The sequence below is a fragment of the Crassostrea angulata genome, chromosome 6 (genome assembly GCF_025612915.1).
Source record: "Crassostrea angulata isolate pt1a10 chromosome 6, ASM2561291v2, whole genome shotgun sequence".
Lineage (NCBI taxonomy): Eukaryota > Metazoa > Mollusca > Bivalvia > Ostreida > Ostreidae > Magallana > Magallana angulata.
Window position 1 is genome coordinate 22437127 of NC_069116.1, and position 13537 is coordinate 22450663.

Genomic DNA, 13537 nt, shown 5'->3' on the forward strand with positions numbered 1-13537 from the left:
AATTTGTATTTTCTGGAGGTTCTGTTATTTTGATGATATATTTCGCGGTAAGAGATGCAAATATAATAATGTGAAGTGTTTAAGAAAACAAGTTTCTGGTTTATTCACAAACTTGATACCATCATTTACATGTACATGTAACAGCCATTGTTTCACCTCAATGACGCACAGAGGAAGGGGCTGTTGACTGTGGTGGCCTGCTGACGACAATCATTTTTTCATCGGGCTCAACCTTCTTTTTTCTCTTGTTTCGCTTACACAGTAAAGCAATAAGAAAACAGGTGAGACAGAAGAGGGCTGCCGCTCAAGCTGCTGCTTTAATGGCAATTTCTTCGGCTGAAAAAAAATCATAGTCAATGGTTTACATTCACTTTTTTTGTACCGAAATCAGCTGAACATTAATAAATTACTATATCTTGTGAGTGACATGTAACATCTGGCACACAGCTACACTTTTTTTTTTTTTAATTTTGTTGTAATAGAATATAGGAAAATGCAGACACGTACATGTAGCATGATCAGCATCACCCCTCCCACTTTTTCCATTTTCTTGCAATATTTAAAGAAGAATTTTATTTTGTATAGAAAATTGAATTTTGTAGATGTCTCCCACGTACAATTTTGGGAGCATATGACATTGAAGTGAAATTAACTTAATAAACTTTGCAATGGAGAATTAAGTAAGTACCACGCACCTCCCTGCACAAAGGATTAGGATTTTGAAATAAATCTCTCTCTCTCTCTCTCTCTCTCTCTCTCTCTCTCTCAGTAAACTTGGATTATCATATAGTTTATATTTTAAGAGCGACGCATTAAACTCTCCCCTCCTTCATGGATTAAGATTTCCTGAACATGTATTAGAGAGCTTATCGGATAAACCCGATCGGTCGTTGTCTTCATTGGTTGTAGAATTACTCACGGAGTAAACAGACAGACCTGTAATCAGACTAAGTTTGGTAACGATTCACTGGCATTCACGGATTCAATATTTTCAGTAATACACGTTTCAGTTGATATCTGAATGTGGCAAATTGACTGGATTTCAAAAGGTTCGAGAATATCTGACAATAGAAGGTTTATTATGAATAGCTTGAAACTTCTTCATGAAAGGTTCTAGAATCATTTTAACAAGACCTTGGACTTTAAGTAGGATGTAACGATCTATTTCTTGCGTCAAGACAAGTTAAAATGACGCTCGTTTCAAGCGAAATACACACCGATTGCGTAGTCTTCGCTCAAAAGCCAGACAAATCCTGTTGATTTCAAAGAGCCATAGCTTAGTGGCCTACAAAGAAATAGAAAGGCCTACGCCACATTGCCGTTTGACCTAACTACCCAAAGTCCAAGCTCTTGTTAAAATGGTTCTAAAAAAATTTCAAAAATATTCCAAATCATTTTTTTCATGCTGAACGTTAAATACTAATTGGGATATCTTTCTGCCCTTTTGGGATATGGTTTGAACAATATTGAATTGATTGTACATATATATGAGGAAGCGTATACATGCATATAAAAGTTTTAATATTGCTCGCTATGATAATTAAAATTTTACAACCATAATGCCCTATTGAAAATCTTATTTTTGAAGGCCCTTCATTTGAACAAAATCTTGACAGCCCTTTAGCCAAGGATCCTCTATTTTACTTTTTACTACCCTCGCACAATGAACATTTGATTGATCAGAAAAGCTCACATGAATCTTCTGACAAGATTAGACAAGGCTAATTATACCTTACTGCTTGCGCAATTAGTGGAAGGATCATATCCGGAAACGCAGGAACACGAGAATGTGGAATCTGAGAGCTTGGTGCACGTGCCCCCGTGCTTGCAGGGAAAACTGTCACATGGATCGTCTGTAAAATTCCAGAAAAAGATTTTCATAGAAAGTAAAGAATATTATAAATAATATGGATTTTTGCACGAATATAGGGAGCTATGAAGATTAAATTACCCTCTCCGTCTCCACCCCAAGAAAAAACAGAAAAAGGGCTCTACCCGTGGGAAATATATGTCGTGGGAAATAAATGGAGGACAACTACGGAAGCCCATTGAGGTCTTTTAAGTAGGTAAAAAAAAAAATTTCGCGAATAAATGCGTTACTTTTGCGATTGACGCGAAACTTTCGCGTTACTTTCGCGAATAAACAAATTCCTTTCGCAAAAATACTCTAAACTTTCGCGATATAACATGTAACTTTCGCGAATCAACGCGAAAGTTTCGCGATATAACGCGTAGTTTTCGCGAATGAACGAAAAACTGAAGTATAAATATTGTCATTTCACACAAGAACCCTTATGAAGAACAATGGCTAAAAACAAACACATTTTAGTTTTAAGGTGGCTCTATACACCCACAGTTTATTCCAATTTTCAATAGAAGACCACAAAACATATACTTATCAAATATTAAAATGATGATAGGGATATATAGGTATTTTTAAAGAATTTTTTAATGTTTTTTCGTGTTTTTGTAAAATTATTTTTAAAAAGTTAACTATTAACAAATTGAGAGATTTTTTTTTTGTCATATAATGGATATTTCCTTCGGATATCTAAATAATATAACACTTCTTAACATTCAAAAATGTTATTATTGTAATTTTTTTTAGTTTTTCCCCAAAACATAATTTTTCATATTTTCTTACTCTGTTCACAAATCATCTGAAAAAGCTGCTTCATGTTATAAGAAAATGTATTTTAATAAATGTGACATAAACAAGAGGCCCATGGGGCCACATCGCTCACCTGAGCAACAATGGGCATCAAAAGATATTGTCCCATATGGTCCCTCGGTAGAAAAACAAAAAATAAATATTGTAAAGTATTCGAATTTTACACTTTTTTGTATACATGTAATTTTTGACATTGTACCTTCATGAAATACTATTTTTTACCAGAATAAGAAAATTCTACGCAAGATATAAAACTAAACATTTGGTAGAGGTATACTGTTAAGTTGTTAACTTCCAAATCCCTATATTTTCGTTCTGCCCCCCCCCCCACTTTGTAAAGCGATCAAAATATATGAGTGCATATAGTTACATTTTTTTCATCAACTACTCAGTACTTACTAGTTATTGTTTTAAAAAAAAATAATAGTTATTGTTTTTTATTTTAAAAACCCTACATGTATAGATGTGAAGAAGAAAATTGTACCTCAATGTGCTCAATTTCTCAAATTAAAACCATTCAAAAATTTTATTTGTCTTCTCCATTACAATTAAATGACTGTTATTTACTTCGCGTACAAACCAGGATAATTTTCCGCTGTGATATTCTTAGGAATAGCGATAATTACTTTATCCCCGCAACAGAAATGTGTCAGAAATATGGAAACTGTTTTAAAGATGTCGTTTTTATTTACTCGTGTCTGAAAAACTATCAAAATTGATGTAGATTTCACATTATTTATTGTATAAAGAGAGGGAAAGTAGATATATACAGAATACTGTGGAATCATTAAATTTCGTGGGGGCCAATTTTCGTGGATGACTTAAATTTTACAGATTCGTGGGGACGTAATTTCGTGTTTTCATATATATCTACAAAAGGGAATATGACTTTATTACCCTAATTCATCAATTCGTGAAGGATGTTATTTCGTGGATGAGAGGTACCCAAGAATTCCACGAAAAATGAGCCACCACGAAATCTAATGATTTCACAGTATCATTATTTTATTTTGTTTGTACAAGTATTTAACATACTCTAATTCATAGAGATTTTCTAATGTTCAACCAAAATTTCAGCGTCAATTGTAGAATTATAAGCAAGATACAGAGCTCACAGTTCGCCTAGGTTTGATTCATATTTTGTTCACATGAGTTTATTACATTCAGCTTATGATTTTTAACTTGGTATTTCCTATTCAGCATTTAAAATGGAAAAAAAGAATGGCCTAAGATTTTATATTCTTTTATTCACTCAATACCAGTTCACTGGTATTTGAGGTTCAAAATCAGTTTATACAAATGTACACAAACACAGTGAAGGATCACATGTACAGTAGGAGTAATAATGACGAAAAAATGTTAAGTTTACAATACAATAAGATGTTAAAGTTGGTTTCTGAACGAACAGACTTTGAAAATTTTCTCAATAAATATTGACAAATTTTTTACTTTTTTAATCTTTAGTTTTTAAGATCTGTGTACAAACATAGAATTGTGAGCAAATCTCTGTATCTTGCTTATAATTTGAAGCTTAACACTTAAATATGGTTAGTTATTAGAAATTGAAAACAATTAAACACAAGAAACATTCACTATAACAAATAAAGAACACAATTTATTTTTTCGAAATGAATCATATAGATACATGTATATACCTACATATTTCCGTCAGCAATGTCAAACTTTATTTAAATTGAATAAACTCGAGAAAATGCCGAGCATCGCAACAAAACCTATTGCATTAATCTACCATTACGCAAAAGATAATGCCGATCGAATTACCGGTAGAATGAATTGTATTTCATTATTTTTTAATACATCAGATTTTGCTTAATTTGCGCAGGTAAACAGTTAACTGTTTGATTTACCAAAGTCTCTGTTTGATTTGATACGTAAAAATCACGAAATAATACAGACGATTGTTCCCAGGTTACAAGCAGAAATAATGAAAACGAAACGAAAATCGGAACAAGCTAACACCAACGTCATGTGTGAAAACTGTCAACGCATTGAAATATTTAGCCTCAATTTACTTCACAAAATCGGCAACGATATATTTTGCATGTTTCAAAAATTTCCCTTCATACGCGAACTGTTGCACAACAAGCAAATTCATCATAGTCAGATCGACCCTTTTTCTTATAATGTCATGGCTGCTTTAAACAAAGAACCTCGTTTTAGATGTATGGAATACGAGTCTAGGTAAAATGGGTATGCAAACCCGGGCCGTGGCAAAATAAAAGCCAAGGCAGATCGACAATCGTCAATTCCAAATACGCATTATTTTGCAGCAATATTTACAGCGAATACAAATATACTAGTCCATCAAATATCCTGATATTTTAATGAGATTGGCAGATTAATATCTGCCAATCTTTGTTTTGCCCAGACCAAGTCTTGCCTACCCATTTTACCGGATGCCGGATTACCGGATGCCGAGCCCGAAGCTATTAAACTGATTGAAACACCCATTTCCTTTATTATTATTTTCGTAATAACTCAAATTTGACACAGAATTAGCACTTAATTTTTGCAATTTATATTTTCCTTCCCATAAGGATAATTTATGCTAAACTACGTTGAATTGGAATCAGTAGTTCTTGAGAAGAAGATTTTTAAAAATGCACCCCCCTTTTTCTACAGTTTCAAGGTTTTCTCCGCTTTGAATACAGATCGGACTTTTATTTTTGCAATTTATATTCGCCCTCACATAAGGATGCTTTGTGCCAAATTTGGTTGAAATTGGATAAGCGGTTTTAGAGAAGAAGTTCAAAATGTAAAAAGTTTACAGACGGACAGACAGACAGACGGACAGACGGACAGACGGACAGACGGACGACGGACAAAATGTGATCAGAATAGCTCACTTGAGCTTTCAGCTCAGGTGAGCTAAAAATTGAATGAAAATCATTGCAAATAAACATAAAAAATAATTTAAATTTTATTTGGTATGAAAGTTCCTCGGGTAAGAGTTATTGTTCCTAAGTCCTAAGTCCCTGTAACAATCACTTGTATACTAGCACCAGGCTAGCTTCGTGGCCCTTTGATTTTGTAAGTCGGGTTACCCATAAGTCTTTGCAAATGCGCAGTCAGGTAGAACCGCTGACACCTGGTCATTCCCGGGTTGGCTGCCGTGTAACGAGACACGATTTTGAGGGCAGCTCTTGTTTGCTGTACTGAGCGATATTGCAGCATGCATTGTGCATGAACCATGTTATAAGTGGGCACGGATAGCAGACCGTGGTAAGTATTTGTTATCAGTTTTATTCAGTATTTTTGTGTATTCGACTAGTAATTCTTGTTTATTGAACTAAATATAACCTTGGCCAGCGTTCACCTGTTAAACTTACCTGTGTGAGCAGTCGAGCGTATCTTTTGCGTGGAAGTTTAAATACCAGTTTTATACTATCGATAAAGCCTTGTAATATAATTGTATAGCTTTGAACGTTATTCTATGCGTATTTTTTTGTATTAGATAAAACTTGCTGATTTATTTAAATGTCTTGGGCGGAAGTGATTCTCCGGAACTTATTGACCGGAAGTGTGCGCCATATTTATTTTGTTATTATTTACATGTTGCTATGAAACATAACTTTGTTTACATATTAGTGACAGACACTTATCATATGATTATTTTATTCAAGTATCATCATATCTTGCCACACTCAGGTTGCCTACATATACTTATAACTGTAATAAATTGTAGCGTTTTGACTTGGTCATACATCAGTGAAGGTCCAGTTGGGATAACCACCCCGATGTTCAACACCACCACGGTTCCTAAGTTCCAGGACCACAGCCCTGAAGGATTCCACGGTGGGGATACTGGAGAGAAGTGAAGTCTACTCCGTGACATCGGCGATGATTTGAAATAAAAGCAGATATCCGATCGAGATAAGTGATCGCGTGACTTGGAACACGAGTGATATGATAGATATTAAGTGATTGATATGTGAACAGTTGAAAATAAGTTTTGGAGTGGCAACCATGTTTAGAACTTAAAGAAAACTATTATATACCGGTTCGTCTGTCTGTCAAAAAAGGTTTTTTTTTATATTCATAGATAGTATTTTTTTCATATAAGTTTGTTAAAGTAGGGTTATTAATTACTGCAAATTGAATGAGTATGGGGTGTGAGCGAGTATGGGTGTGAAAGTGTTATTGTAAATATATTTCATTTGTTCTTTTGTTAATAAATTTATAAACCTGAAGTTGTCTTAACTGTTATTTGGAGAACGCCTGGCTCATCCACGTTACAATTGGTGGCAGCGGTGGGATGACGATCAGTTCTTCTCCAAATCATTTAAGATTGCTTCAAGGGTGAAGGTTTGCCAATTCTAAATATCACTTGTAATTTCATTGAATTGTTAGGTTTAGTCAATAGTCACAAGTTGTTGCTGATATTATCTTTGGAGGTGAGTAAAAGTATGGTACACCCATAAATTAGTTAAAGGTGGGTATCTTAGATTAAAGATAAAAGTGAAAGTATATAGACAAAGAGAGCTGTAGATATTCAGGTATACAGGTTCATTACAGTACTTACCGCCATGTCTACTATAGCAGAAATGAAGGATCTCCTCGACTTGGGTGCTCAGATGGGACTGAAAGATGAAGACTTGAAGACATTCGTCCGCGAGGAGCAAGCTAGAATGCGTGATGACAGAGAAAAAGAACGATCTGAAAGACAAGCTGAAAAGGATCGTGAATTCCAGTTACAATTAGAAAAAGAGCGCAGTGAAAGAGAGCGTGAAGAACGACAACATCAGTTAGAACTAGAAGAGAAAAGAGAACTTCATGCTGTGTCCGAGCATAAACGTAAAATGCAGGAAATCGAAGTGGACCATCAATTCCAAGCACTTGCGTCAGAACGATCTCACAGAGTTGCGTTGGAATCTACACATGTGACAGAAAATCATCAACCTGTGAAAGGCCCGAAACTTCCAGCATTTGATGAATCTAAAGACAATATTGACGCTTACATCCAACGTTTTGAAAGATATGCAAGAGCTCAGAACTGGAACGTCGGTAACTGGGGATCTCACCTTAGTGCTCTCCTAACAGGAAAAGCGTTAGATGTGTTCGCAAGACTTCCACCTGCGAGTGCACTCAATTATGAGGAACTCAAAGAAGCTTTGTACAAACGTTTTGAAATGACTGAAGATGGATTCAGAAAGAAATTCAGAACATCCAAACCAGATGGAAGCGAAACATTTTCCCAATTTTCATCACGGATTGACAATTACCTTGGTCGGTGGATCGAACTCTCTAAAATTGAGAAAACATTTGATGGATTAAAGGATCTGTTTCTCCGAGAGCAGTTCATTCTGTGTTGTTCAAAGGAACTTTCATTATTTCTTAAGGAAAGGATTCCCGCAACTGTTCAAGAAATGGCACGTTATGCAGATCAATTCGCAGAAGCAAGGGCAACAACGTCTTCGTTCGTAACCCAGAAACCTGTGGGATTCGACAGAAAGCAGCAGTTTAATTGTCAGCAACAATCTAGAAGTCAAGGGACACCAGGGAGTCAAAGGGGACAATGCTATGTGTGTGGTAGATACGGACATAAAGCTGTCGAATGTACATCCGGAACCTACACACCAAACAGACAATCAAGTGATATTCACAAGGGAAAAGATGAATCGAAACAAGTTCGTTTTTGTGATGACAATCGTAACTCAAACCATTATAACAACAGGAACAGAGTTCCAAGTCCTATGAGATATTCACCTTCCTTTCGTGATCGCGATAGAAACTATGGAAATCAGTGGCAGGGAAGGAATCGTCAAGGATCATCAGTTGTTGAAGCACAGAAGCATGTGTCACACGTCAATGACTGTAAGATAATCCCAGAGACTGTTATGCCGATAGTCAAGGGTTGTGTTGGTGACAAAATTGTGAACGTACTCAGAGACACTGGTTGTGGTGGAGTAGTGATAAGGAAAAACCTTGTGAAACCAGAACAGATGACAGGCCAAATTCAGAAGTGTGTTTTGGCAGATGGTAGTGTGGTCGATGCTGATGTGGCAGAAATAGAAGTGGATTCACCGTACTACTCCGGAACTGTTGTCGCTTGGTGTTTCGAAAACCCATCGTATGATTTGATTTTGGGCAATATCGAGGGCGTCAGAAGAGCAGATGACCCAGACACATCGTGGATATTGGCTAACGGATCGACTACAGCAGTGCAAACTCGTAGCCAGTCGAAGAAACAGAGCCAGTCTTATAAACTTTTGCGAGTTCCAAGTGCATTGGCAGATGTATCTCCAGAGGAATTTATCAAAGAACAACAAACAGACACAACTCTGGATAAATTCAGAACTCTAGCCAAAAAACAGCCAGTGAAAACATATAGTGATGGAGGATCAACCAAAATATATGAGCGGAACAACTTGTTATACAGAGAGTTTAGCAGTCTAAAAGTTTCGAATGGAAAATTGTTTCATCAGTTGATCGTACCGAAGAAATACCGACACTTTGTAATGAAACTTGCGCACGAAACACTGATGGCTGGACATCTAGGGGTGAAGAAAACTATCGACAGAGTTACATCAGAGTTTTATTGGCCTGGAGTTCAAGCGGATATTCGACGATTCATCAGTTCCTGTGATATCTGTCAACGAACAACCCCAAAAGGCAAAATTCCTCCTGTTCCACTAGGTCGTATGCCTCTAATTTCAGAACCATTTCACCGAGTTGCCGCAGATATTGTGGGACCGCTAGAACCAAGAACGACAAAAGGCAATAAGTACATCTTGACGATTATCGACTTTGCAACACGCTATCCTGAAGCAGTTGCATTGTCTGGCATAGAGACTGAACGAGTAGCAGAAGCTTTAGTTGACGTATTCAGTCGTGTTGGAGTACCTAGAGAAATCTTAACAGACCAGGGAACACAGTTTACATCAGATGTAATGAAAGAAGTCAGCAGGCTACTGTCATTGAAACGAATCACGACAACTCCCTACCACCCTATGTGTAATGGTCTGGTGGAAAAATTCAACGGCACTCTTAAACTAATGCTTAAAAGGATGTGCGCCGAAAGACCCAAAGACTGGGACAAATATCTGAACGCTTTACTGTTCGCATATAGAGAGGTACCGCAAGAAAGCTTGGGTTTCTCACCCTTTGAACTTCTATATGGACATTCAGTGCGTGGTCCCATGAAAATTCTGAAGGAATTATGGACAAAAGAAATACCTGATGAAGATGTGAAATCAACATACCAGTATGTGATTGACCTCCGAGAAAAGTTAGAAGAAACATGCAAGATTGCACATGAACAGTTAGAAAAAGCACAAAAGAAACAGAGACACTATTACAACAGAAAGACAAAGGTCAGACAGATGAAAGTTGGTGACAAAGTTCTGATCCTTTTGCCAACTAAGTCAAACAAGCTATTGATGCAGTGGAAAGGACCATATGATATCGTTGAGAAGTTGGGAAATATGGACTACAAAGTTAACGTTGACGGTAAACTGAAGACTCTCCATGCAAACTTACTGAAGAAATATGTTGAGAGAGATGATGAGTGTCGTGGCGTCTTAACTGCATGTGCTGTATCTGTTATTGACTGTGACGATGAAGACACCGATGAAAATCAAGAGTCCATTGTGTTACCTCCTGCATTTCAGACGGAAACCTACAACGACATTAAGATCTCAGAGCAGATTACTCAAGTTCAGCTTGAAACAGTAAAGACTCTGTGTGAATCATTCAGTGATGTTCTGACAGATCTACCCGGAGCAACAAATTTGGTGGAACACAAGATTGACGTGACAACAACTGAGCCAGTTAGAGTAAAGCAGTACCCTTTACCGTTCCATACAGAAAAGACAATAAAAGAGGAAGTGGAAAAAATGCTCCAGTTGAAGGTCATAGAGCCATCATCTTCACCTTATTGCGCACCAGTAGTCATAGCTAGAAAAAAAGATGGCACGAACAGATTTTGTGTGGATTTTAGGAAACTCAACAGCATAACTGTCTTTGACTCAGAACCGATGCCGAATCCCGAAAGTATATTTGCAAAGATGTCAGGGAAGAAATACGTGTCGAAAATTGATCTTAGCAAAGGATACTGGCAGGTGCCAATGGAGAGACAAAGTAAACAGCTCACGGCATTCACAACACCAGTCGGTTTATTCCAGTTTACAACCATGCCGTTTGGGTTAGTAAATGCCCCAGCAACATTCAGCAGACTTATGAGAAAGCTACTTCAAGACATGGATGACGTAGACAACTTCATTGATGATATTATGGTGTTCACCGACACTTGGGAACAACATCTTGATGTACTACGTGAACTGTTTGCTCGTCTACGGAGAGCAGGACTAACAGCTAGACCATCCAAATGTTTTATTGCTTACCCAGAACTGGATTGCCTTGGACACGTCATTGGTCAACAGCGATTACAACCTGAAGTGGAGAAAATCGAGTCTCTCAAAAATTCACCAATTCCCCAAACAAAGAAGCAAGTCCGTTCATTCTTGGGATTAGCTGGATTTTACAGAAAGTTCATACCGAACTTTTCTGCCATAGCAATTCCATTGTCAGATCTTACCAAGAAAGGACAGCCTAATAAAGTGAAGTGGAGTGATAGTGCACAGCTGGCATTTGACACGCTTAAGCAACTATTGTGTGCGAGACCAATCCTCAAATTACCAGATTTTAAGGAGAAATTCATTTTGCGCACCGATGCATCAGAAGATGGGATTGGCGCGGTGTTACTGCAAACTGAGAATGAGGAAAAATTACCGGTAGCGTATGCTAGTCGGAAACTTAAGAACAGTGAGAAGTCTTACGCTGTAATAGAGAAAGAATGTTTAGCTGTGGTTTGGGGCATACAAAAGTTTCACCAGTACTTGTATGGGCAAGAATTTATCCTTGAAACAGATCATCAACCCCTAACCTACTTGAACAAGTCAAAAACGGAGAACTCTCGATTGATGAGATGGGCGCTTCAACTTCAGCAGTATCGTTTTCGAATAGTGGCGATAAAAGGGAGCGAAAACGTTGGGGCAGACTACTTGAGCCGCCAGTGATGAAATCCAGTAGACAAGATAAGGTATGTATACCGGTCTATTTGTAAATATGTTCAGAATTTTTGTTGTTGTTAGGATATTACCGATCTCAAGTGATTGTACTATATTGAGAAAATTGTAGACAATTTTCTTCACAAGGGGGGAGGTGTGTAACAATCACTTGTATACTAGCACCAGGCTAGCTTCGTGGCCCTTTGATTTTGTAAGTCGGGTTACCCATAAGTCTTTGCAAATGCGCAGTCAGGTAGAACCGCTGACACCTGGTCATTCCCGGGTTGGCTGCCGTGTAACGAGACACGATTTTGAGGGCAGCTCTTGTTTGCTGTACTGAGCGATATTGCAGCATGCATTGTGCATGAACCATGTTATAAGTGGGCACGGATAGCAGACCGTGGTAAGTATTTGTTATCAGTTTTATTCAGTATTTTTGTGTATTCGACTAGTAATTCTTGTTTATTGAACTAAATATAACCTTGGCCAGCGTTCACCTGTTAAACTTACCTGTGTGAGCAGTCGAGCGTATCTTTTGCGTGGAAGTTTAAATACCAGTTTTATACTATCGATAAAGCCTTGTAATATAATTGTATAGCTTTGAACGTTATTCTATGCGTATTTTTTTGTATTAGATAAAACTTGCTGATTTATTTAAATGTCTTGGGCGGAAGTGATTCTCCGGAACTTATTGACCGGAAGTGTGCGCCATATTTATTTTGTTATTATTTACATGTTGCTATGAAACATAACTTTGTTTACATATTAGTGACAGACACTTATCATATGATTATTTTATTCAAGTATCATCATATCTTGCCACACTCAGGTTGCCTACATATACTTATAACTGTAATAAATTGTAGCGTTTTGACTTGGTCATACATCAGTGAAGGTCCAGTTGGGATAACCACCCCGATGTTCAACACCACCACGGTTCCTAAGTTCCAGGACCACAGCCCTGAAGGATTCCACGGTGGGGATACTGGAGAGAAGTGAAGTCTACTCCGTGACATCGGCGATGATTTGAAATAAAAGCAGATATCCGATCGAGATAAGTGATCGCGTGACTTGGAACACGAGTGATATGATAGATATTAAGTGATTGATATGTGAACAGTTGAAAATAAGTTTTGGAGTGGCAACCATGTTTAGAACTTAAAGAAAACTATTATATACCGGTTCGTCTGTCTGTCAAAAAAGGTTTTTTTTTATATTCATAGATAGTATTTTTTTCATATAAGTTTGTTAAAGTAGGGTTATTAATTACTGCAAATTGAATGAGTATGGGGTGTGAGCGAGTATGGGTGTGAAAGTGTTATTGTAAATATATTTCATTTGTTCTTTTGTTAATAAATTTATAAACCTGAAGTTGTCTTAACTGTTATTTGGAGAACGCCTGGCTCATCCACGTTACAGTCCCAAACACCTTGGGGACTTCTCATTTCTGAGTTGAAGAAATTTCCTAAATATCATGTTGAAATGGTAAATACATGCATATTTCATTATAGGCCTACATAAGTGAATATATTGAAATTAGCTTTAATGCAAAACTAAGTCAAATAAATAAAGGGGAAAATTAACTAATAGGATTTATGTATCCCAACCTGAGAGAAATTCAAAGCCACCTTCCCATCCCCTTAAGTTGGTAATTTAAGGAACATCTGTCGATATTATTGTGGATTTTAGAATATTATAATTGAGATACTTTCACCGGTTTTGAATTTTCTTTCACAGTTTTCATTCCAAAAATACGTTTCAGAAAATTTTGAAAAGTTAAAATTTTTTATCGTCCTCAACGGGATTCGATCTCATGACCTACAGATTTGTAGTGAAC

At 37.0% G+C, this 13537-nt stretch overlaps 1 protein-coding gene across 1 annotated transcript; it reads left to right on the top strand.

Annotated features, from left to right (window-relative positions):
• The first annotated feature begins 5674 nt into the window (after positions 1–5674).
• On the top strand, positions 5675–13112 carry LOC128187407 (uncharacterized). Its single transcript, XM_052857853.1, has 3 exons — positions 5675–5914; positions 6378–12103; positions 12567–13112. The coding sequence occupies exon 2, from the start codon at positions 7219–7221 to the stop codon at positions 11707–11709; it is 4491 nt and encodes a 1496-aa protein (XP_052713813.1). The 5' UTR covers positions 5675–5914; positions 6378–7218; the 3' UTR covers positions 11710–12103; positions 12567–13112.
• Positions 13113–13537: the final 425 nt, after the last annotated feature.

What these genes read in the sequence shown, in the direction of transcription:
- LOC128187407 (XM_052857853.1), top strand. Translation starts at nt 7,219, where the DNA reads ATGTCTACTATAGCAGAAATGAAGGATCTCCTCGACTTGGGTGCTCAG.